We start from the raw sequence: 25,919 nt of genomic DNA, 5'->3' as shown, positions 1-25,919 counted from the left end.
TTCGAATATTTCACACAGAGCGCGCGCGCGGACGGCAGATTCCTGTGTTACTTCAAAGTTCCCTTCACAATCTGAGGTGCGTGGCTTGACATGTCCCGGATAAATAACAGGTTTCACAATTTTGGTACCCGGTTACATGGATGCTTCCTAGAAACACATTTACCATGACACAAGTTCATGCCCCCCTTTGGAACGCAGTTTTTTTTCCCTGTTTCTTGCGTTTTTCTTTGACAATAAACTGATTCATGTGAAATTCTTACACGGTTTCTGTAAAATTCCTGTGTTCCAAAGGAGTCCTAAAGCATGAAAGGCAAAGCACAACCAAAGGAAAAGTAAATTTGATCAACAAACCGAGACAAGAATGGAGCAGAACATTTTAAATAGTATATACTTTATTAGATGAACCTCGGAAAAGGTCCATTAAGTAGTACCTGAAAGCATTTATTTGACATCAACTGAGCACAATCTAGCCAATACCTTGCAATGGCCACCCTAAATATTTGGAGATAAATTTGAGTGTCCTGAAGCTGCCAGCCATAGGACTCCATCAATTGCAGGCTCACAACTTCACCATTGCATTAGGTTGAAGAACAACATGCTGCAAAGAATTCAAGAATACTCTTTACAAGGTGCGCCAACAAAAATTATTGTGGCTAGAAAATTAGTGTATGCATTAGAGATGTTTACCTTAACCTGTGTCCGATTGTATGTGTAGGTAACATGTATGAGCTCATCCATAGACTGGATCACTGCAGGGTATGAAAATTCCATACCTTTGGTATCCTCTAGTGTCATTACTTCATCCCATGAATCGCCGTCGTTTGAGGAGATTGCAATTTTGAGCGTTCCTCTGGAGAAGGTGTTGTAGGCAAGCAGTACTCTTCCATCCTTCATCTTAACTCCATCAATTCCTTCAGGTGTGCCGTCCAGAGGTGAAAAGTGAGAGCTAGCAAATATTCTTTGAAAACTCATAAGCACGTCTTAGAACTTTCTGAAACATCAAACCATCCATTGGTGGTCGCTAACGCCTAACGGGCCTTTTTAGATGAAAGAAGTTTATATTCTGGCCTCTTCACCAATGAAGGATGCATACAACCATTAAACTCCACAAACATCTAAATAAGTGCACACCAGGATTTCCTGGTGGGTGGAGTCATGCACTCACAACTCCACCACCACACTGATGGTGTTTTTGTGGTCTTGAAAAATCCTTTTAAATATTACTGTTACAAGGCTACTGAATCATGCAGAAAGCTCATTAGGCTCACCAGAATTTGGGTTTGGAAGCTGAGTCTCATGGACATAACTCCATGTCACACCTTCATCAAGGGAATCGGCCATACAGACATGTCCGATTGTATCAAACGATCGTAGCAACACTCGAATAGTCCCATTGTCAGTCCGGTAGGGAACTGGCTGAATCACCCCAAGTGATTGACCTTCTATACATATAGGGCCATACTTTCTCCATGTCCGTCCGGTATCTTTTGTGACCTTTGTTTATAAAAGGTTGTTAGAACATAGAACCATGTTGCACAGTGCTAGATAGAATTTATGTCAACTTTTACATGAATTTCTGAAAAAAGAAGAAGCATGTGACTACCTCAAGCCATGCACCCCAAGAATTCCAACTTTCAACTGATGATCCACACAGTAGGCGCCCGTCTTCAAGCAAGAAAGGCTGCCTTGGAGAAGTTGGCATTAGGTTCCATCTTACTATGAGAACATACATCATAATGGAAGGGACAGAAAACTAATGGAAATTTGTTTTAAGATGTGAGGTAAAGAAAAACACCACATTTATACATGCCTTATTCTTAATAGGACCAAGGATGCCAGGAGGTAACTGCTCTCTCTGTGACCAGGTTACACCGCCATCTAACGATCTTTTCATGGCACCGCTCCACCTGAACAAGTAATGTTCAGCATCAGATCATTGCATTCCTTCAATCAGAGATAATTGATCAATAGTCACAAATAAAGGTCTTACTTCTGAACTTCTTGACCAATCTTGTAGAAGAGAAGCAGCTCACGAGAGGGTAGTTGAAACAAAACAGGATTCCACATGGGCACCCCATCTTGTTCATCAGCCACCACTGGAGGATGCCAGTGACCATCCTATACAAATGTAGTATTCCAAGTAAGAACTGCTCTTCTTGGTACAGAGAGGGAAAAAAAAGTATATTGGATGGGTTGAACGCACACTATATCTCTGTAACCAGATTTTGACATCTGGAGCACCTTCCCTGGATCCACCAAAATATGCTACCAAAAAGTTTTGTTCGTCAACCTGAAAAGTCAAAATTCACATGTAAATAATTTCGATTTTCCAAAATGCTGTTGCATCTGAAGGCCATATACCTGTACAATAGTAGAAGCATGGCAACTACTGAAAGGGGCACCTCCAGCAGGAAATATGAGTTCTTCTTTCACAACGCACCACCCAGACGTCACATTCATAGTCATGTTGATAATGCTTTGGGTGTCCTCTTCCAAATTTTCTCCAACTTTCACCTTGCTGTCATTCAGGTTAGCAATGAAGTCCAAAGATGAATTACCAAGTCCATTAAACATAAAGTAAAGGAAAATCTAGTTTCCTGTGAAAGGCAAGCTAGAACTTACTCCTGAACAAGTCCTGAACTGGGGCCGATCTCAAGCGACGACCTAGCACTAGCAGATGCTATGGTGAAGTTGAAAGTTTATTGTTGGAGAAGATTTTATGTGTTGATACAGGAATAAAGAGGACAACAGAAAATAGCAGGATGAAGGGTATGGCGTTCCACACGTATTGTAACCTCATCAAGTGTGTCCCTAGTCCCTACAAGGCTGCAACAGGGTAACGTTAAAGATAAGTAAGCCATATAAGACGGCCTTTGCAATTCCAAGTATAACATATCCACTAGCCAAGTTTTCAGAATCGCTTCAAGGAACAGAAGATGGGAGACTGCCAACAATTTCTTTTCTTGGGATTTCAGATACGCCCTACTGTTGCAGGAAGAAAAAGCTACATCCTAAGGTCTTGTTTGGATGCACGTGTATTCACCTCAATCCACGTGTGTTGGAGTGGAATGGAATGGAATTTACTTCAATTACACTCCAATCCACTTCAACACACGTGGATTGAGATGAACACATGCGCATCCAAACAAGGCCTAAAAATGGATACCAACTCCCCATCACATCACAACTGCCATAAGAAAAAGAACTCATGTTCGCATTAGGAAGCGAACGAACATGATGCATTGCTGGCAGCGGATATCACACTCACTGCTTCACATGCAGTGTACCACAAAATCGCTTTGATGTGCATAGCATATAATCAGTCTTTTGAGGGCATTCCATTTCCATCTACACCAACCACCAAGAATACCGTCCTCGTCATCTCAAAGAGAAGAAGAATCGAAGAATTCTTTCAACAGGGACACACACATATCGATACTCCACCTACTGCGAAGACACGGCGGGATTAGAGGTAACCCGAGCAATATCCACGAATTGGCCTTACCCATTTAGCCATTTAGGCCTAAAAGAAACGACAGGGGGAGAGGGATCACCATCCAGCAGAGGAATCGGCGGCCGTGCGCCCACGGCTGTCTCGGGCGTTGGTCAGGCCGGCGGCGCTGCAGCTGCAGCTGCAGCTAGCAAGTTGTGGAAGCCAGGCGCTCGCTTCGCTTGCTCCGGCTCCGAATGGGGTCGCGCCGCTGCGGTTCGGGGCGGCGTTGAGGGCTACGGTTGGTTCGTCGGGGCAAGACGTGGCAGCTACGCCGCGGTGATTGCTCTAGTCGTGTCTGCGGGTCAAGCTTCCGGAGACAGGAATGAATGATGACGGTGGAGAGTGGAGACGAGAGAGAGTGAATACTCAATGGGACGACAGACAGTGAGTGATTTGACATGACATTTCTTTTAGTGCCAAATAAAACGAACCAAACACGCTCTTGCTCAGCTCCTATAATGCACCATACTCGCTCCGTCCATAAATATATTTTTCCCTTGTCATAAGTTTAGGTTTGTAAAAAATAATACAGTATTTATATCTTTAAATAAATTTATTATGAAAAAAGATTCAATGATCTATCTAATAATATGAATTTTGAACCATAATTATTATTATTTATATATATATATATTTAACCAAAGTTGTTTTTCGAAAAAACAAAAATGACAATTATTTAGGGACAGAGCGGTACACTTCATAAGAAAATTAAGCAAGACAAATGCATTATTCTTTCTGGATGTTCTGTAGTGATGATCGTTATCTTTTTCTTATGTTGGAATTTGACCACAGAAAAAGAGCTCAACCGAAGGAAAAAAAAACAAGATCGAACATAGGAGGAACTAGGCAGTTTCTTCAATAAAAAGAGAAAAAGACTTGAACCTAGGTGGGAGTACATGACCACACCTCCTACACAAGTACACAACCAGTTAAGCTAGGCTCCCAATAGTTTGACTGGCACGACGAGAGAGAAAGGGATAGAACTGCCAGATAAGGAACAGCTGTGCACATGTACATCTTTCCATTTCCAACAAATCTTTGATAATTTTAGAAGTATAAGATGTGCCTACAAAAATCACTCTTGGTAGTTGGTAGTCCAGAGGGCAAAATGACACTCTTTCTGGAACAAATTTTGAACACTAGCGTAGCGTGCCACTCTTTTTTGGGAGGGATGTAGCATCTGCTAAAAATGTAGTTGCAAACGTTTCTTCAGCAACAACCGAGAAGCACAATACAATCAGGTAATCTAGCCTGTATGATGAAATGGTCACACAAAGCTGCTGGAGAAAGTTTGAGTGCCCTGATGTTGCGATGGTGCAAACCATGATCCTCCCATAGTTGTGGAATCCCTTCACCGTGGCACCAGGTTTGATAACAATGTGCTGCAAGGCATTCAAGAAGACTCTTTAGAAAATGCGATCAACACAGGGCGTACCCAGTGCAGAGAGCTCCCGCTCTGTGCGAGGTCTGGGGAAGGGTGTCAGTGGCAAGCCTTACCCTCGCTTGTGCAATGTGAGGAGACCGCGACTCGAACCCGGGACCTTCCGGTCACAGGCGGTAAGACTCTACCGCTTGCACTAGGCCCGCCCTTCAAAATGCGATCAACACACACAAAAAAAAAGCTATTGCTGCGAAGATTACTGTTTCATTATGCGTGAATCAGGGAAATCACCTTAATCTGCATCCGGTTGTATGTGTACGTCACATGTATGAGCTGATCCATAGTCTGGATCAACTGCAGGATATGAAAACTCCATACCACTGGTATCCTCCAGTGTCATCACTTCGTTCCAAGAATCACCATCATTTAAGGAGACTGCGAGCTTGAGCGTTCCTCTGGAGAAGGTGTTGTAGGCAAGCACCACTCTTCCATCCTTCATCTTAACTCCATCAATACCTTCAGGTTTCAAGTCTGGAGAAGTAAATAGAGAGAGAGCAAATATTTTTCAGAAATCTGTATGTATGCCTTGAAGGCTTTAGGGAACTTCACCAGAATTTGGGTTTGGAAGCTCAGTCCCTCGCACAAAACTCCATGTCACACCTCCATCAAAGGAATCAGCCATACAGACACGCCCTATTGTCTGAAATGATCTTAGCAGCACTCGAATAATCCCATTTGCAGTACGGTAGGGAACTGGCTGAATCACCCCAAGTGGTTGTCCGTCTACATATATAGGGCCATACTTTCTCCATGTACGGCCGGCATTTTGCGTAACCTTTGCTACTAAAGATTTAGTCAGAAGCGAGAGGCATTATGCAAGAAACACTAGCTGTTACTTCCTGAATGCCAAATTGTAAGTCGTTTCAACTTTGTCCTAAGTCAAACTACTCTAGTTTTGACCAAGTTTATAGACAAAATGCACAAACATCTACAACATCAAACTAGATCTATTACACCATAGAATATATTTTGATAGTGCAATTATCGATGTTATAATATTTTTTATAAACTTGGTCAAAGACAGACAAGTTTGAATAGGAGTAACGTCTACATGATTTCTCAAAGAAAGAACAGAGAAACATCTGGATACCTCAAGCCATGCACCCCAAGAGTTCCAACTCTCAACTGATGATCCACATAGTAGGCAACCATCTTCAAGCAAGAATGGCTGCATTTGGAATTTAATTAGTTTTGTAGAAAACATAGAATCCAAAACAGCTATGCCATGATGTGACACAGAGCAAAACACCACGAATTTTGACATGCCTTGTTCTTAATTGAACCAAGGATACCAGGTGGCAGCTGCTCTCTTGGTAACCAGGTTAGGCCGCCATCCAGCGACCTTTTCATGGCACCACTCCACCTGAATGAGTTATAGTTAGCCTCAGGTCATCAAATTCATCTATTTCTTTGGGTCAGCCTGGTCTATCAGAGATAAGGGGCCCGAGATCATAAACAAAGGTCATACTTCTGGACTTCTTGGCCAATCTTGTAGAAGAGAAGCAGTTCACGAGAGGGTAGTTGAAACAAAACAGGATTCCACATGGGCACCCCATCTTGTTCATCAGCCACCACTGGAGGATGCCAGTGGCCATCCTAAAAATGTAAGTTTGTTAGTAAAAACTAAATCCTGCTATTCTAGGTGTAAAAAAATACTGAAGCATGTTTGATGAATTGAACCCACACTATATCTCTGCAACCAGATTTTGACATCTGGAGCACCTTCCATAGATCCACCAAAATATGCCACCAAAAAATTCCCTTCATCAATCTGCTTGGACAAACTTCATATGTGAGTGATTCTCAAGTCTTCTTTAAAATGCTATCACATCCAGAGGCCATGTACCTGTACAATAGTGGAAGCATGACAGCTATTGAAAGGGGCACTCCTAGCAGGAAATGTGAACTCTTTCTTCACAATGCTCCATCCAAATCGTAGGTGTAGCAATGTTGGTAACGTTTTGGGTGTTTTCTGCTAGCCTCTGTCCAGTGACCACCTTTCTGTAATTCAGGTTAGCCACAAGGACAATAGTTAAAATCTGAAGCCTACTAAAACATTATCAAAATCAAAACAGAAAATAGATAGTACAGAGCATGTTGAAAGACAAATTAGAACAGAACATACTCGTGAACAGGTCTTGAATTGGTGTGGATCTCATGCAACGACCTAGAGACCAATGTTGTGAAGTTGCAAGGTCTCTTTCTGTGGCAGATCCTATGTGGTGAATCAAAAGTGATGAAAGCGTAGAGAAGCAGTACGCAGGATATAGCGTTCCATACTAGCTGTAGCTTGCTGGTACTGTGGGTGGTAAGCATTGCCTTACATAGGTTAATGTTGAAGATAAGCAAGTTAATAGTCCCACAGAACCTACAAAATTGAATAAACTTATACACAACAGAAATTACAAAGCAAGATATCCATACACCAAATGTAGTATATCAACCATTAGAAAAACAGAATTTTACTTCAAGGAAGGAAGTAGAGTGGCAAACTTTTTTTTTCTTAGGCATTCCACTGCAATATACTAAAGAAGCAAAATTCACTTTCGTGCTTGTGTAATCACTCATCTGAACCAATCCATAATCCATTTAAAAATAATAATTATCACATGCTTGCAACTATTTAAAAGATCCGTATCAGTACAAGAGAGAGACTATCAAATAATAATTTGTTAGTTTAGTCGACCCAATTTTGTATCTCACTCATATGAGATGCCAAAAAGAAGAAAGAAAAGAACTATACAAAGAACCTGTAAATGGTGCGAATTTTCAAACAACTAACTTGTATGTAGCGTAGCCAATTGTAAGTAAATTGAACTGATTAACTTTTCAGAATTCGATGAACCGCAATGTTCTAGTTGGTAGGACATGCGCCGGATAGAACCACGCACCTAACGGAACCGTTAAGATCTGAACCCATGACCGCCCGCGTAGGCACCAAAATCTGGAAGCCGATAGAACCGCGCGCACTGAATACGATATGGCACCGGACCAAAAACCCAAAATGCCCAACCCAATGCGTACAAAAAAATGGGACGGGATGATAGGGAGAGGGAGGAGCACCTTCTGACGGACCAGAACAGTCGAGCGGCGGCGGCTTGGTGGCGACGGTGAGTCCGCGGTCGCGCTGTGGGCTCGTAGCACCAGTGTGGGGGGCTGGGGGCAGCAACAGACTGGCTGGTGGCTGCTGCTAAACTGATAACGGAATCAAAGTCTGATTAGTAGCTCCAGCTTGCTAATTCTCTCTCTTTTATAGGAGCTTGCTAATTCTCTAATAGAATAATTCTGGTGGGAGAAGCGAGGTGAAGAGTTGGTGAGAAGTGATTTTGGTGGACTGAGGACTGGGTACGAAGAGTTTTATTTTAACTCCCCAACGTAAGTAGAGAAATTATTCTTATTTAATTTTCCAACGTTAGTAGGTGAGAAGTTATTTTGGTGAGGACTGAATAGGATGTTGCTTTAGAACTAGGAGCATGTTCGTTTCGGCTGGATTGGCTTATAAGCCATGGCTGAAAGTACTGCTGACTGGTTTGGTATGGAAGAAAACTACTATTCGTTGGCTGCTTATAAGTCAGATACGAGCTGCCGAACAGGCTGTAGTTTGGATGCGCATGTATTCTATCTCAATCCATATTTGTTGAAGTGAATTGAAGTATAAATTACATTTCATTCCACTCAACACATATAGATTGGGATGGATACACAGGCCTTAACAAGTGTCTTTATAAAACTTAGGCCAATGCGTTCCTACGAAGAAAACGATAGGTTACAGATGTTGCCATGGTACTCTAGTCTTATCTTATCTAAGAGCGAAGAATCTGAGTAACGAACCAGCCAACAAGTCTCCTACCAGATGCACTGTTCTCACACACATCAGTTATCCTGGACACAAGGTTTATTACCCGCAGTTTTATGGACCTGAACTGGTACAAAGATCTCACTTGGATGACGCTACAAGTACTTGTACCACGAATTCGTCGGGGTAGTGATTTCCAGGATAGTGAAGGACTACATAGGCAAGGTCGGAATGATTATTGATGATTTGATGAGTGGTTGAATGATCTGATTAGAGAGCAGCGATGCACTCAATCTCGATCCTGGCATTCAGTGGTAGCGCTGCCACTTGATAGGTTGAACGTGCAGGCGCAGGCGCCGGGAAATCTGCAGCAAGAACGCAATATCTTCATAAAAAGGAAAAAACAAGGATACGACATCGAGAATCTGATGATGGTAATCTGAACGAAAGCACTCTCACAGCTCCATGGTTAAAGAATGGAATTACAGCACTAGGAAAGGAAGGATAACACAGCTCAAACATACATTTGCCATAGACCTCGTTCACTTTCTTGAAATCCTGCAGATCAGCCAACCTGCGGGTAAAAAGAATAGAATCACACCTGGAGAGATCAAAATATCTTGAGTAAAACAGAAGTCCCTTGACCCATGTAAAGAACATGTGCTTACATGATTGTTGTCTTCACAACTGAAGAATATCTAGCACCACTTGCTTTCAATATCTCGCCCATGTTCTTCATAACCTGTGACAAAGAAAGTATGTTACAGAAGATACACCAGACAACTTTTTTTCTGAACGCAAACTTGAAAAGGCAACTTATGTTCCTGCAGAATGTCATACAGGATATTCCATTTCTTCATTTAGCAGATGAGGATTCAGTGTCAAAGTTCTAAAATATTACAGATAGGTTTTTATATAGCATGAGTGAATCATGTTAATTATTTTAACAGAGATGTCTGAGATGTGTATTTTTATGGGAGAAACTGAGTCACAAATGATATATATTCACATCAGGGAATCAAAGTTTTCACCTGCTCAGTTTGCTCCTCAACATTTTCAGAGACAAACTTCCCGGTCTGAAAACAGAAAGGCGCACTAGTTGTTTCATCACCTACAACCAGCAAACTAGCCGATACAAGCGATGTAGAAAAAACCAACAAAATGGTAGAACAACAGTCCAAAAGCAAACCTCAGGATTCAAGCCAAGAACTCCAGAAACAAACACAAGATTCTTTGCTTTGATGGCCTGAGAATAAGGGCCTAGTGCTGCCGGTGCCTTCTCTGTCTGAACAGCCTCCTTTACAGCTAAACAGAATTTCCCAAAATTATCATTATAGCATATGAAGGGCGGGCCTGGTACAAGCGGTAAAGTCTTACCGCCTGTGACCGAAAGGTCCCGGGTTCGAGTCGCGGTCTCCTTGCATTGCACGAGCGAGGGTAAGGCTTGCCACTGACACCCTTCCCCAGACCCCGCACAGAGCGGGAGTTCTCTGCACTGAGTACGCCCTTTTTATCATTATAGCATATGAAATGGTCCAAGATGTTCAAATTATATTTTAGACTTCCCCCCATGAGCGGATTTAAGGGTATTCCCTTGTATTTCTGGGAATACCCAACTATTTGGGACACCTTTATGTATATATATGTATATACTCATATGTATATATGTATAATACACCATTCGGCGGCATTTTCACTCAATTTAGCTCAAAATCTTAGAGTTGGCTAGCTGAACAATTTGTTATTTTAAGCCTATGGATTCGGGTTTTCTTTATGATATGGAAGTAGGAATACCCAAGTTTCAAATCCTGGCTTCGCCACTGCTTCCCCCTCAAGTGAGAATCAAATGCCCTGCAAAGTTGCCATGTGTAGGACTGTAGGAGAAAGAACTAGTTTCGTTTATTTGTTCAATAGCATCAGCTCACAACTCATAAACCATGTTGATTATGTTTTGGGTTTGTAGTTGTCCTTTAGTCCAGTTCCTTTCTTTTATGTTTGAAAACATCAGGTCAGGTGAGCAATTGATGTTCAGCTTAACTGCATTTTCACACTGTGCTAAGATTGCTTGGGTGAACTCTCTATGCCACTGTGAAATTTAATTTCGTGATTCTCAGTGACAAATAAGGGATTACGAAAATTTTCAGCAGCATAATAGACACTTAATAGCATTTTAAAGAGGTATTGCACTCTTCTAGCAAACTGTCTCTACTAAATACTAGTAATCATTCAGCACTTGTGAGAGCAGTTTCTTACATAGAACCATGTGTATCCCAGGTTCCCAACCTATATTGCCGGTGCGAAAAGTGACCAACTAATAAATATTTGTTGTTTTGCCGTACGTTGTGATCGGATATGGCCTAGCACTCAATGACACAGGGTTTATACTGGTTCAGGCAACGTGCCCTACGTCCAGTTTGAGTCGGTCGGTGACTTTATTCCTGAGCCCAGGTGCTCGAAGTTTGCTGTGGGGTTACAAACGAGTGGGAGTAAGATGGGGGGTGTAAGAGGTCCGGTCGGACTCTGGACTGAAGGGCCGAGAGTGACGGAAACTCCTACGTGCGCTAGGTATTTGAACGTGCGCTCTATGTAGCTTTAGAATGTCTAAACCTAGCAGAGAGTGAGTCGGAATGATCCGTGTGTTGTCTGTTGTTCGTCGAATCGATCCTCCTCCTTTAGGAGAGAATGCATCCTCTTTTATAGATGAAGGGGGTGGCCTTACAAGTGAGAGGGAGGGAGTGTGTGCTACCTAGTCTTGTTGCCCACGCTGTCGGGTACGAGACGTTTTGTCGGCGCCTACAATACTGTTGACGCCCTGATGCATGTGGTTGGTTCCATCGTGTTTTTTTGGTATGGCAAATGTCGACGCCTAGCATACTGTAGGACAAATGTCGGCGCCCACAACACTGTTCGTGTCCTGACATGTCTGGAAGGTTGCAAAGCGTGCGTCCCCGTTCGGTCGTTCTCAGTCGATTCCGACCGCGCCGGTCGAAGAAAAACCGCAGGCAGAGGTTTGGTGTATTCCCGGTCGGAGACGTGGGGTCAGAGTCAGAAGCGAGCGTCGCCCCTCCTTGGCCAGGCCTTCCGGTCGAAGAGGTGGGTCAGAGTCGGAATCGAGCGTCGCCCTCCTTGGCCAGGCCCTCCGGTCAGAGAGGTAGGTCGGAGTCTGAGGCCTTTCGGTCGGAGACTGGATCACTCTTCCGGCCTGTCGTTAGGTATCTGGACCGGCCCAGGAGTTGCGCGTCGTCCGCAACGTCGTCTGCTGGGCCAAGCTTTTTGCTGGGAAGCAGGCCCATTAGGGACCCCGGGTTTATGAACCCGACAGGAGCCCCCGAGCCCCCGGGCGATTCAGGTAGAATCGTCTGGGGGGTTTCTTCGTTTTGTCAGCGGGTGAGCGCGAGCGCACCCAGTGGGTGTAGCCCCCAAGCTCTCGAGCGATTTGGGCAGAATCGTCTGGGGTTTTTTTGACTTGCCAATGGGTGCGCGCGAGCGCACCCGGTGGGTGTAGCCCCCGAGCCTACGTCTGACTAGCGAGTCGATTAGAGGCTGAATATCTTGGTACTCTTTCCTGAGGCTGTAGACTCCTGTGTTTCTGCCGTTCGGGGTGTTTGCCCATGTTTGTCTCGCTCGCGATTTGTGCGGTCGGTTGTTTTCCCGAGTCAGTGTCGGGCGACCTGAGCCCCTGAGCCCCAAGCAGGGGTTGGTCTAGTTCCGTGTGTTACCCCGTCTGCAGTTTCCGCAACTGGAGGGGCTGAGCTAACGTCGCTTGCCTCGATGGCTCGAGTGACGCGCTTGGTGAGCTCACTAATGGGCGCGTTTGAGTGGAATCCAGGTCCGTCGTTCGTGACGGGGTCGGCATAGCCCTCATGTGGCATTCCACTGCTTCTTAACCCGCCTCTCGGTAGATGTCCGGGTCGTTCCAGAGACCGACTTAGGTGGCCCGCTGGCCTCCTCTCGATGGAGATTCTGTGAACATGGCTCGAGGTTAGGATCGAATGAGAAGGTCGAGATGACCCTGTTTGCTTCTGGGCAGATCTGGCGTGGGCAGCTAGGGCTCATCTGCATTTTCTCTCCTAGCTCTGTTTGACGCGAGGGGGCCTCGAGTCCTTCGCGGGCTGCCTTCGAACCCCGATCTATCGTTGCTCATGTCAAAAGAGGCAACTACCGCCTCGTGACGCAACACAAAGCGTTGTGATGCATTAATTTGCATATGTAATGCTTTGGATGTATGGGATGAATGAATGAAGGTATGAATGCGTGTATGAGAAAGAATGAATGAATGACTGTATGAATGAATGTGTGAATGCGTGTATCAGAAAATAAAGAAAGATGAAAAATAAAGAAAGGTGGTTTGGTAAGGTTACCTTGATGACTCGAGTGACGGGTTTTGAGGAGCTCTTATCGGATATGTTCGAACGGGATCTGGGTCCGTCGTTCGTGATGGAGTCGGCATAGCCCGCATGGGGCATCCTACTGCCCCTTACCTGTCCGACATTCGCCTGAGCCGTCCGATCAACTCGAGAAGCCCGTTGGTCTCTCCTTGACGGGGATCCCATCGTTGGGCCCTTCCAAGTCTGGCTTGAAAAGGCGGAGGGCCGTCTGCGTGCGGTGGCACCTTGTTTTCTGCGCCCAGCGTGCGGTAGTGGTGGGCCATGCCCAGGCCACGTTCTGTCTAACCAGGCGTCGTTTCGTTGGGCAGGGCGCGTCCCATCAGTCAAGACGCATCCCATCCGCATTGAATGGGGGAAGGGAGAGGATTTTCGTCCCAATCCTTCGTCTTTCTTCAACTGTTGTGTCTCCTTAAATAGGGGAAGGGAGAGCATTTTTGTCCTAATCCTTTGCTTATTCTCCAACTACTGCTCCTCCTCCATCCTTTTCTCCAAGCACGTTCATGTGCCGCGGCGGTTCCTAAGTGAGAGAGGGTAAAGTGAGGGAGAGAAGAACTCACAGATCCGTTCGTGAGTCCGAAGCACGATGTCGAGCTGAAGGCCATCCAATGTGGATGAGGCGGTGTTGGCCGCCTTCACCGAGAAGGGGCTGCTCCCACCAAAGGAGGTGGCGCATCGGAGGGCTCCTGCACCGGGGGAAGCCATTCCGTGACCTTAGGCCGACGAGGTCGTATCCTTCCTCGCCTTCCACGAGCGTGGGCTAGGATATCCCACGCACTGGTTCCTACGTGGGCTCCTCAATGAGTGGGGCCTGGAGCTACAGCACATCAATCCGACTAGGGTGCTGCATGTTGCAGGCTTTGTCACCGTCTACGAGGCCTTCCTCAGGATGGAGCCGCACGTGGACCTCTTTCGGCGGATCTTCACTGGACAAGCTTTGTCGGAGGGGAAGCCGCCCAGGACCGCGCCGGTGGGGGTTTCACCCTGTAGAAGAAGTCGAGGCCGTTGGGCTCCTACCCTATGTACTCCCCCTACGACTCCAATCGGTGGTGACATGAGAAGTGGTTCTATATCAGGAACCCAACGGAGGCGCCGTTCCTGCCGTTCACCGGAAGGAGGCCGGAGAGGCGGGAGAGTTGGTTGTGGGGGCCCTCCAGCCAGCAAAACAAGCTAGAGGTCATCGAGGCGGAGCTCTAGAAGCTGCTGCAGCATGGCCTCGATGGGCTATGGGTGTTCCACACCTTCTTCCACCGTCGGGTCGCCCCGCTGGCAGAGAGGAGGCAGCCGATGTGGATGTACTCTGGCCCGACGGATCCCGACCACGCATCGCCGGAGGAGTTGGCGAAGGACGAGGTCTGAAGTCGGCTTGATCGGGTGCTGCAGCTGAGCAATAAGGAGTCCCTTGAAGGAAAGCCCGAACCTCTCCATGCTGTGAAGCTGTCCAATCTGGTATGCTCCCCTCCTTTGCCGTGACCTTTTTTCTCTTGCTTTCCTTTTTTTGAACTTCGAGTCGTCCATTTCGTAGGGACTCACCGGCTACAAATCCCAGCCGCATCTTTTGAGGGGGCCGAAGGGCGTGGCTCGGTAGGCTGCCCTAAAGGAGGTGGCGGACGCCGAGAAGAAGAGAGCTGAGAAGGCTTAGAGGAGGCACGAGAAGGAAAAGGAGATCGCCCGGTGGGTGCGGGCCGGGGAGAATAGGAGCGACGTGGAAGCGGAGCTCGAGTCAGAGGAACCCACAGAGATAGGTGGCGACGTGAGTTCTTCCAAGGATGGAGGAGGCGGGACGTCATCGGGATCTCGGTGGAGCATCATGAGCCTGCAGCCACGTCCGCTAGTGGTGGGCAGGATGTGGAGAGGCGCGGCGACGTTCCTGCGTCAAGGAAGCGCACCGCGAGCTTGGACGCCGCTGTCGAGTGGTAGGCAAAGCAGACGCGGTCGCCGCGACCTTCGGAGGCATCGCTGGCGTCGCCCTCCCCTGCACCAAGCGTGGCAGGGTAGGCCGGCCGGTCGGAGGAGCGGGCTCATGCCCATGCATCTTCGGGGCTGGGGCCGGGGCCAGCGCGCGACCCACAATGGGGGGACGCCCCGCCAGCTGCTCCGGTGGACGCATCACAAGCCGGCGGTCACGGCGGCTCACGGGCCAATCGGGAACCGGCCGGGTTGACTCACCCCTCGGTCGATGTGAGGGGGCGCGGGTCACGACCCGTGAGTGGTCCTCGCCCAACGGGCTTGTTGCCAGCGGGTCGAGGCTTCAGGGCCCTGCCCCTTTTGTCTAGGTATGTACCCATGTTTCTTTTGACTTCATAGTTTGAGTTTTTTGAGCGCGACTGACCTGTACTTTTTTTACAGCGACCAGATACTGATGGGATTGAGCATCGCCCCGCCTCCCATGCGGGAGGAGTGGAGACCCAGCTTGCAACGAGTCGCGATGAGTGGTGGGGAAAGCAGGCCGGCAGTGGTGCCACCTTCCTCCTCTGGGGGTTGAGCCCTCCTGGCCGGTTGCGAGCACGGCGACAACGACAGCGATGGTGATGGCGGCGATCCTGGTGGTGATAGCGGAGGCTAGGTTGGAGGTGACCCTCGTGATCCCTCCGACACCGACTATTGCGGAAGAGAGGAGGTGAAAGCTCTAGTTTGGTTTTGGTGAATTGATGAAACCCTAAGTGCTAACCTAGTTTATCAAGTGATCATAACATAGGTAGCACACTTCAAGTAGAGAAGCTAATGAAGATCATAGCATGACAATGGTGATGGCATGGCGATGATCAAGGGCTTAAACTTAAAATGAAGAAAGAGAAAAACAAAAAGCTCAAGGCAAAGGTATAAATCATAGGAGCTATTTTATTTTGGTGATCAAGACACTTAGAAAGTGTGATCACATTTAGGTTTGATAGTCGTACTATTAAGAGGGGTGAAACTCGTATTGGAGTATGGTTATCAAAGTGCCATTAGATGCTCTAACTCATTGCATATGCATTTAGGATCTAGTGGAGTGCTAACACCCTTGAAATTGTTTGTGAAAATATGCTAACACTTGTGCACAAGGTGATACACTTGGTGGTGTTGGTACATCTACAGAGGAGGTGGTGTTTGCAGGGTTGAGATGGGTTTGGGTCGGTGCTTTCGGAAAAATGGAATGCCTATTTTCTATTGCGCCGGATACAAATTCTTGGTGGTTGGCACATTGGAGTAAGAGTGGAAAAGATAGAAGTGAGAACAGAGCTGATGCCAGCGTTGGTCCAGTGACCGGACGCTAGATCCAGAAGCATCGAACGCTGACTACCTATGTCCGGTCGCTTTGACTGTCGATACAGTGGCTAGGGTCTACCACCGGACGCTGGGCTATGTCCGGTCGAGGTGGACCAGACGTGTCCGGTCGAGGAAAACTAGGTTTCGACCCTTACTGTACTCGACCGAACGCAGAGGTTCCAGCGTCCGGTCAGTTTTTACTGGAGCGTCCGGTCAGTGTCATAACCGTTGGAATCTGATGGACAGCGTTTGAAGCTGATGACTCGTGGCGTCCATCTGTGGACCAGACGCTAGGTCCAGGGTCCGGTCAAGTGGATCGAAGCACCCGGTTAGAGTGCAGAGTACCCAGTGAAGGGGTACAACAGCTCTATTTCATGGGGGCTTCTATTTAAGCCCCATGGCCAGCTGTGTCTCACATCTTTGGCCATTTTCATTGACATAGCAACCTTGTGAGCTAAGCCAAAGTCCTCCCACTCATCTACATCATTGATTCATTATCATAGTGACATTGGGAGTGATCCAAGTGCATTGCTTAAGTGATTGCATCTAGAGGCACTTGGTGTTCGTGTTTTGTTGTGGATTTTGCTTATTACTCTTGATGGTTGCCACCACCTAGATGGCTTGGAGCAGCAAGGATCATCGAGCGGAGGTGGTAATTGTCTCTGGCTCCGATTGTGGTGATTGTGAGGGGTTCTTGACCTTTCCTCGGTGGAGCTCCAAAAGGTACTCTAGTGGATTGCTCGTGGCTTGTGTGATCCTCATCTTGTGTTGGTTATGCGGCACCCTATTGAGGGTTTGGCGTGTGAAGCCAATTAGCGCGTGAACCTCTAAGTGAGTGAATCGCCACAACAAGGACTAGCTTGCCAGCAAGCAAGTGAACCTCAGTAAAAATCATTATGTTCATCATTGATTCCAAGGTAATTGGTCTTCATTATTATTCATCTTTGTGATTGGTTGGTTCTTCATCTATACGGCGGTATAACTATCCTAATCACTCTCTTTACTTTACCGCAAACTAGTTGACAAGCTCTTTAGTGTAGCTAGTTGTAAGAGCTTGCTTGGTTGGTTGGTGTGGCTCTTTAGTTAGTCTTTAAGAGTATACTAACATAGGATAGTGTCTTTGCTATTGTGTGAATAGACACTATCTAAACTAGAATTGTGGTAGGTGGCTTGTATTTTAAGTAGGCTAGCGCAACACTCGCTTCGCCTCATAATTGTCTAACCACTTTGTTAAGTGTTGTTGTAGAAATTTTATTAGGCTATTCACCCCCCCTCTAGCCATTAGGACCTTTCAGGAGGGAGATCGGGCTCCCTGCCTCGCCCAGCGGAGGGACACACAGCTCGCCCTCCTGGTCGGAGCTAGAGGTGTCGAGGGGCGACGCGGCTAGGTCGGAGGCAGAACTTCCACTGGCGGGCCATGGGGTCGAGGCAATGGAGATCCCCTACCCCGACAAGGCAGGTGCTAGGGTGGAGCCGCCAATGATCCCATTGTCGCAGGAGCTGGCAGTGGTCCCGTCGTCGGTTGGGTCATCCAGCGTGTTGGAGGCGACCCATGAGCTAGTGTGGCCCTACCCTAGCGACCTGAGGAAGGCTCGATTCATCCTTTGGGATGAGGAGGAGGTGCAGCTCTAGGACTTACTTGGGGGGAGGGGACTCGCGATGGAGTCCGATCTCGCCCAAACCAAGGCGAGGCTCAAGGAGGCCTTGGAGCGGGTTGAGTTCGTCCATCAGGCGGTTATGGTCGATCTTCCTTGCATCGCAGAGGTAAGTTTTCTATGTTTTTAGCGTTTGTCCTTGACTCCTTGGTCTTTCACTGGTTGTTTTAGCGTGTTTGTTTCTTGCTTTGTAGGGTTTAGAGGAGATGTCGAGCCGCAAGTCTTGTTTCCTCTGGGAGGAGCACGGTTGGATGGAGCGATAAGCCGAGATGTCATGGCGGGTCATCGAGCTTGAGCACCAGTTGGAGTCCGCCCGCCGTGAGTCCCAAGACCGGGTGACTAAGGCGACGAGAGCATGGGCGGTGGAACTGCTCACGGTGGAACGGGCAACTGCCACCGAGCGGGGACTTGACGTGGCAAAGGTCCACCAGGCAGAGACTGAGGTGGCATTCCAGAAGTCCCTAGCGGAGACCGAGGTGGTGCTCTAGAAGTCCCTGGAGGCTCTAGAGTCAAAGCGGAAGGCCTGATCGGAGGTTGACCAAAAAGTGCTCGCGCTCCGGGGGCAGGTGCTTGGGACAAAGGAGTCGAACGCTCGGCTACGCGAGAAGGTGACTCGGCAGGAGGAAGGACTCTACATCCTCAAGAACACCCGCCTCGGTATGTATCTGTTCCACCTTTGGTTGATGCCTTAGTTTTTCCTTTCCCTTGCTTCTGAGCTTGTCTTCCTTCTTCTAGAACTGGGCGGAAGGGTTGGATTGCTGGAGCGGGAGTTGGAGATAGCCAAGGCAGCGATTAGTTGGAGTGCGAAGGCACTAGCCAAGTCCCTTGAAGAGCGACATGCTCTCGAGGGGGAGCTCGACCAGATCTACAATGTCGCCTAGGTTGTTGTCTCAGAGGTGTTTGGGTCAGCGCCGAGCACTAGCACGCCCGCCATCCAGCTGGCGGAGGTCCCTAACGAGGTTCGAGCGCTCATCTCCAATGGGATGTTCTACGGGACATCGGGGATGCTGACCTTAGTGGCGACACACCACCTGGACCTAGACTTCGCCGCCATCTACAACGGGTACGCTGACGGCTAGTGCGCGGACGTCATCCATGCGCTAGGGGAAAGTTTGCTGCCACACGCATAGTTGGTGGCCGAGCAAGTCTCCATGCAGTGGGTGATGGAGGCTCGCTGTGTGAGCACGGCTGAAGGCGTGTGTCAAGAAGACGTCACCTAGCCAGTGGATGGAGTCGAGGCTGGGTCAGAAGCGAGCATCGTCCCACCTCCGACCGATCTGAATGTTGCCCCGTTGAAGAGCGAGCAGCCTTTATCTTCGTCAGTCGTGCCGTCAGCCGATGTCGCCAGGCGGCCACAGTAGTATTTAGAGTAGAAATAATCAACATATGTAAGGGATATGTTCGTGGGGAAGCCCCCGTGTGAATAGTTTGTATTCATGAATACATCAATTCTGTTTTGTGATGAATCACTTTATGAGTGGAAGCTTGTCCCATCCGTTCTTTGTTTTTACCCTAGCATAGCTCTGTTTTTTATCCTTTCTTTTTCACGTCTGCTCGTTAGACCCATAGGTTGCAACCTTAAGAACCCAAACGTGGCCCGCGAGGCTCAGCCGCTCATAACCGTAGGTCGTGGTAGGGTGTGATCGGTCAGGAGTTTAAACAAAAGTTACGTAGGATAATTAAAGTAGCGGACTACCCTTTCATTTGAGGAAAAAGTATTTACTATATGATAGTAAAAAGAGAGGTGGTGTCGCACCCTCGTGGAGCCCCCGAGCGACCCGGGCCGAAAGTGTTTGGGTCAGGGTGCTTTGTAGGAACGAATGTTGAATGAAAGAAAACGGTAAGACCAAATTTTTAGGGGAAGAAACGATGTAACTGTTCGAAGTTCCAATTGTTGGTGAGAACGTTGTCGTTGTCGTCCTTTAGTCGGTAGGTGCCCGGTCAGATCACTTCGGTCACCGTATAGGGTCCTTCCCATGACGGAGAGAGTTTGTGTTTCTCCTTCGTTGATTGGGTTCTTCGAAGTACGAGGTCTCCGACCTCGAGGATCCTTCCTCTGATTTTTCTTTCATGGTACCTATGGAGAGTTTGCTAGTCACAAGTGGAGCAGATGACGGCCGTCTCATGAGCCTCCTCCAGCAGGTCGACCTTGTCCTGCTGAGCCTCCATGGCTTGGCCACGGTCGAAGGCCTTCACTCTTAGGGCGCCGTGGTCGAGGTCGGAGGGTAGCACTGCTTCAGCTCCGTAGGCTAGGAAGAAGGGTGTGAACCCTGTGGATCGGTTCAGGGTCGTTCTTAGGCTCTAGAGGATCGCTAAGACCTCTACAACCCATCGCCTGGTGTACTTGTTATGTCGGTCGAAGATGCATGGCTTAAGTCCTTGATGGACCATGCCATTGGCTCGCTTGACCTGACCGTTAGTATGTGGATGTCCGACTGAGGCCCAGTCGATCCTAATGCCGTATCCATCACAGAAGTCCAGGAACTTATTCCCAGTGAAGTTAGTTCCGTGAGTGATGATACAGTTAGAAATGCTGAGCCGGTAGATGATGTCAAGTAAGAACTTGACCTCCTCCTCCGAACGAATGTTGGTGATGGGCTTTGTCTCTATCCACTTGGTGAATTTGTCCACTGCTATGAGTAGATGAGTGAAGCGGCCTGGGCCCTTTTTGAGGGATCCTACCATGTCGAGGCCCTAGACCGTGAATGGCCAGGTGATGGGGATGGTTTGAAGCTCCTGTGCCGACAAATGAGTTTGCCGAGTGTAGAACTGGCATCCCACACACCTGCGGATGACTTCATCTGCATCTCGTAGCGTGGTGGGCCAGTAAAAACCTTGGCGAAAGGCTTTTCCGACCAATGACCTCAGGGCCACGTGATGTCCATAGATTCTAGCATGGACCTCGAGGAGGAGTTGTTTTCCTTGGTTGCTAGGGAGGCACTTCATGAATACTCCTGACAGATTTCGCTTGTAAAGTTCGGTACCGAATGTGACAAATGTCTTGGCACGTCGAGCGATCCGTCGCGCTTCAGTCCTTTTGGGTGGGAGAACCTCCTCAAAGAGGTAGGCGAGTAGCGGTGCTCGCTAGTTGGCTTGATCGAGTGCTACTATGGTGACATCGGTGGGCGACGTCAGCACGGAGGCACCGAGGTCAAAGCCCCGAGCGCTAGGTTGGCATCGGGGTGTGTCTGGATTGGTGTGGGCGGACGGCTCATGAAGGACATTGATGAAGACCCCATCCAAAGACGGAACCCGCCTGGCAGCCAATTTTGCGGGAAAATCGGTGGCATCGTTGTCCTTTTGGGGGACATGATATAGTTTGATCCCTTGAAATTTATCCTCGAGCTTGCGCACCTCCTGGCAGTATGCTGCCATGAAGGGACTTTTGCAAGAGGACTCCATGACTTGGTCGACGACCAACTCTGAGTCGCCGTGGACATAGAGCCGCGTAGCACCGAGTTCGATGGCGATGCGTAGTCCGTTGATGAAGGCCTCGTATTTCATGGCATTGTTTGAGGCCGAAAAGTATAGGCGGATCACGTAACGAAGCCTAGTCCTATTTGGGGAGATTAGAACCACTCTAGCCCCCAAGCTAGGAGCCATTACAGACCTGTCGAAGTACATGACGTCTAGGGTCGGGAGCTAGACCTCGGTCCATTCAGCGACAAAATCTGCGAGAGCCTAAGATTTGATAGCGGTGCAGGGAATATACCTAATGTCGTGGCCTATTAGTTCGAGTGCCCACTTGGAGATCCATCCCGCGGCATCGCGGTTGCAGACAATGTCTCCCAGCGGGTATGAAGTGATGACCAAGACTTCATGGTCAGTGAAGTAGTGTAGGAACTTCTGTGTTGCCATCAGCACGACGTATAGAAGTTTCTGCACCTAGGGGTACCGAACCTTAGCGTCGGTGAGTACCTCACCAACAAAGTATACGTGTTGTTGAACCTTAAGGTGGTATCCCAGCTCCTCCCTTTCGACTATTAGGGCAGCGCTCACCACGTGGTTGCTTGCCGCGATGTAGAGGAGGAGGGGTTCTCCCCGTTTGGGAGCGACGAGGATTGGGGCCGACGTCAGTGACATTTTAAGGCTCTCCAAAGCTTGTTGTGCTTCCTCAGTCTAGATGAATGCATCTGTCTTTTTGAGAAGCTTGTAGAGAGGCATCCCCCACTCGTTGAGCCAGGAGATGAACCGGCTCAGGGCGGCTAAACAGCCAGTGAGCCTTTGTACGCCCTTAACATTGCGTATATGGCCCATGTTGGAGAAGGCCTTGATTTTTTCGGGGTTGGCCTCGATGCCGCGTTCAGACACGATGTATCCAAGGAGCTTCCCCTTTGGAACCCCAAAAATACATTTTTCAGGATTTAATTTGATGTTGAACCTTCGGAGGTTCATGAACGTTGCGGCCAAGTTCACGATCAGGTCGCAAGCTTGAGCCATTTTGACCACTATGTCATCAACATAGACGGCGATTGTTGGCTTTGCCCGCTCGATTTGGTCAGGCTAGTCGAGCAGGTTGGTTTGGTCGGTGAAACATTGCTGCATGCACCGTTGATAGGTGGTGCCAGCGTTCTTCAGACCGAAAGGCATGGTTACGTAACAGTACGAACCATACGGGTTGATGAATGAGGTTGCGAGCTAGTCAGACTCTTTCATCACGATCTGGTGATAGCCTGAGTAGGCATCCAGAATGAAGAGGATTTCGCATCCCAAGGTGGAGTCGACTATCTAGTCTATGCGTGGCAAAGAAAACTGGTCCTTCAGACACGTCTTGTTGATGCCAGTATAATCAACGCACATTCTCCATTTCTCGGTCTTCTTTTTAACAAGAATAGGATTGGCAAGCCAGTTGGAGTGGTATACCTCCTTGATGAATCTGGCTACCAAGAGTTTGATGACCTCCTCGTCTATGGCCCTGCGTCTCTCATCGTCAAAGCGACGTAGGCGTTGCTTGGCGGGCTTCGAGCCCGAGACGAGGCGTAATGCATGCTCGGTGGCCTCCCACAGTATGCCCGGCATGTCAGAAGGTTTCCATGCGAAGACATCACGATTAGCGCATAGAAAGTCAGCGAGCTCGCATTCCTATTTGGCCAGGAGCTGGGTCCCGATCCACACCGTCTTGGTTGGGTCGGTGGGGTCGATTCCCATCGCCTTAGTTTCTTTGAGTGGGTGGAAGGCAGTCAAGGAGGTTGGCTTGTTGTAGTCCGGGACTGCTAGGATCGACGATTCTCTGAGCCGAGGGAGCTCGGTTGAGTTGATGACGGCAATGGCGAGCTCGTAATGCTCGCGGTCGCACGTGTAGGCGTGCGAAAAGGTGCTATCCACAGTGATGACGCCGTTCTGACCCGACATCTTCAACTTGAGGTAGGTGTAGTTGGGGATCGCCATGAACTTAGCATAGCATGGCCGCCCTAAGATGACGTGGTAGGACCCTGGGAAGTCCACCACTTTGAAGGTGAGGACCTCTGAGCGGAAGTTAGTTTGGTCACCAAACATGACAGGCAGGTCAATCTACCCGAGCAGATACGCCTGCGTCCCCAGGATTACGCCATGGAAGAGAGAGCTCACTGGGCAGAGCTCTGACTGGGGGATGCGCATGGCATCAAAGGTGTCGACGTAGAGGATGTTGAGGCCGTTGCCTCCGTCCATCAGCACCTTGGTGAGGTGCTTCTTGCGGACAATGGGGTCGACGATGAGAGGGTAACGACCCGGTCTGGCGACATGGGAGGGATGGTCCCTCTAGTTAAAAGTGATCGGAGATTCCGACCAGCTAAGGAAGGAGGGGATGGCTGTTTCGGCGACGCATGCCTCTCTGTAGCGCACTTTGTGCTGGCGCTTGAAGTAGATGGCATCAGATCCCCCGAAGATCATGAGGCAATCCTCAGGATCGAGAAAGCCGTTCACATCCTTGCCTACCGTGCCTTCTTTCTTGGCCGCTGCCTCCTTGCCCTTTTTTTTCTTTTGGCCCGCCGACCTATCATAGAAAGCGCTTAAGGAGTTCACAGTCCTTGTAGAGGTGTTTGATGGGGTAGACGTGGTTTGTGCATGGGCTCTCCATGAGCTTGTCAAAGTGGTCAGGCTGGCCCTACTAGGGCTGCTTGCCCGCGTGATCAGCCGTGGCGACCAACGCGGAATTGGTCGGTCGGCGCCGATCCTTCTTGTTCTTTTTGCTCTCTGTGTGGAGGGGCCCTTGTCTTGGTCCTCGAGCTTGGTCTTGCCCTTGCCCCGGACTCCATTAAAGACCGCTCTGACCGCATCCTCGCCGGAGGCATGGTTCGTGGCGACGTCGAGCAGGTCACGGGTGGTCCAGGACTTCAGACAGTCGAGCTTGTGGATCAGGGACTCACAGGTTGTCCCGGAGAGGAATGCACTCATGACGTCCGCGTCAACGACATCAGGGAGGGAGTTACATTATTTTGAGAACCTACGGTTGTAACCCCATAGGGACTTGTTGGGCTCCTACTGGCAGCTCTTGAGGTCCCAGGAATTCCTGGGACGGACATACGTCCCCTAGAAATTGCCGATGAAGATCCTCTTGAGATCCGCCCAGTCGCGAATACTGTTATGCGGGAAGAATTAGAGCCATACTCGAACGTGTTCCCTCATGTAGATGGGGAGGTACTGAATGATGAAGTAGTCATCATCCACTCCTCTGGCTCGGTAGGTGAGCCGGAAGTCTTCGAGCCATATACCGTGATTCATCTCCCTGGTATATTTGATGATATTGGTAGGTGGTCGGAAGCGCTGTGAGAACGGTGCTCTCTGGATGCGTCGGCCAAAGGCTCGTGGTTCTAGGCCATCCGGGCTGGGACTCCAATCGTCGGGTTGGCGACCATGCCTAGGGTGCATTGCACCGCTCCCCTCAATGGTCCGGTCGGGGCCCGTGCCGCCTGCTCTCACCGCTCCCTGATGGACGTCATCATCATGCCGGGCCTAGCACCGGTTGTTGATGACGCTATGAGCGTCTTAGTTCGGCTCGAGGCGTTCACGCACAGGTGGTCGGTGTGGAGCGGGTGTCGGGTCAGGCCGTGGTGCAGCTGCGGCCTCCTATTCCGCGCTTGGCGACTAGAGAGGTGAGCGGATGGAGCGATGTGACTAGTGCTGCCCCATTCCTCCGGTGGAAAGAGAGGTCACGAGTTGGTGTCGCGACGTGGAGCTCTCTGCTTGTTGAACGGCGGTGGTTTCCACCAGCGCCCGGAGGTTTCGGTGCCGCAGTAGAGATTTCTACGTAAGGGGGTGTTTGGTTCACTCTTCACCTCCTCAATCTAGTCTCATTTAGTCATTTTTATCCAAACACTTTGACTAAATAGAACTAAATGGGCTTTAGCCAACTAGTCACTCAAATATTGCTAAAGGGAACTAAAACTCACCTTTTAGTCAGGTTGCCTCACGTTTTAGTCACTTTGAAGCCAAACATCATGACTAAAATGGACTAAAAGGCCTCTTTTAGTTCACCAAACCAAACAGGGGGTGACTAAGAGCAACTCCAGCAGTAGCCGCCAAACCAGGCCCCCCTATTTTATTTGGGTGCCCACCCCCATTTTTATTGAGCCAAATTTGTGCTTCCACTCCAGCAGTAGCCCCCAAATCCATATAAGTAGATAATGACACGGGAGACCCACTTGTCATTGGGTCAAATCTTTCTTCTTTCCCTAAAATCCTCCACACATAGACCACGACGCGCTACCCACGTGAGACCGAGCCTGTGCGACCGGAGGGACGGACGACCGAGCCCGCATGGCGGAGTAGAGGTAGGCCCACGTGACCCGGACCGAGCGCTCGTCGCCCGCCTCCTCATGCTCCTCTCATCGGTCGCGGCACGAGGTGCGTTTCGAGCATCGCCTGCCTGATCCGCGCCGCGAACAGCTTGATCTGGCCACCGCACGCGCCGATCTACTCC

At 48.9% G+C, this 25,919-nt stretch overlaps 1 protein-coding gene and 2 pseudogenes across 1 annotated transcript; all 3 read right to left on the bottom strand.

Moving 5' to 3' along the window:
- Positions 1–374: 374 nt before the first annotated feature.
- Positions 375–3,846, bottom strand: LOC136546835 (uncharacterized; annotated as a pseudogene).
- Positions 3,847–4,536: 690 nt separating this feature from the next.
- Positions 4,537–7,884, bottom strand: LOC136546833 (uncharacterized; annotated as a pseudogene).
- A 1,116-nt stretch (positions 7,885–9,000) lies between these two features.
- Positions 9,001–13,820, bottom strand: LOC136544378 (reactive Intermediate Deaminase A, chloroplastic-like). Its single transcript, XM_066536562.1, has 6 exons — positions 13,676–13,820; positions 9,920–10,035; positions 9,762–9,806; positions 9,399–9,472; positions 9,255–9,304; positions 9,001–9,095 (listed from the first exon to the last, which is right to left on the bottom strand). Exons 1-6 carry the CDS (start codon positions 13,818–13,820, stop codon positions 9,001–9,003), a joined length of 525 nt encoding a protein of 174 aa, XP_066392659.1.
- Between the last annotated feature and the right edge of the window lie 12,099 nt (positions 13,821–25,919).

Source organism: Miscanthus floridulus, chromosome 3, assembly GCF_019320115.1.
Source record: "Miscanthus floridulus cultivar M001 chromosome 3, ASM1932011v1, whole genome shotgun sequence".
Taxonomy (NCBI): Eukaryota; Viridiplantae; Streptophyta; class Magnoliopsida; order Poales; family Poaceae; genus Miscanthus; species Miscanthus floridulus.
This window is presented reverse-complemented; position numbering and strand designations above follow the sequence as displayed.

What these genes read in the sequence shown, in the direction of transcription:
- LOC136544378 (XM_066536562.1), bottom strand. Translation starts at nt 13,820, where the DNA reads ATGGCTTCCCCCGGTGCAGGAGCCCTCCGATGCGCCACCTCCTTTGGT. An exon ending in TTCTTGGCTTGAATCCTGAG is followed by an intron (nt 9,807 to 9,919) that starts GTTTGCTTTTGG and finishes TTCTGTTTTCAG; the next exon opens with ACCGGGAAGTTTGTCTCTGA. An exon ending in TTGAGGAGCAAACTGAGCAG is followed by an intron (nt 9,473 to 9,761) that starts GTGAAAACTTTG and finishes TCTTTGTCACAG; the next exon opens with GTTATGAAGAACATGGGCGA.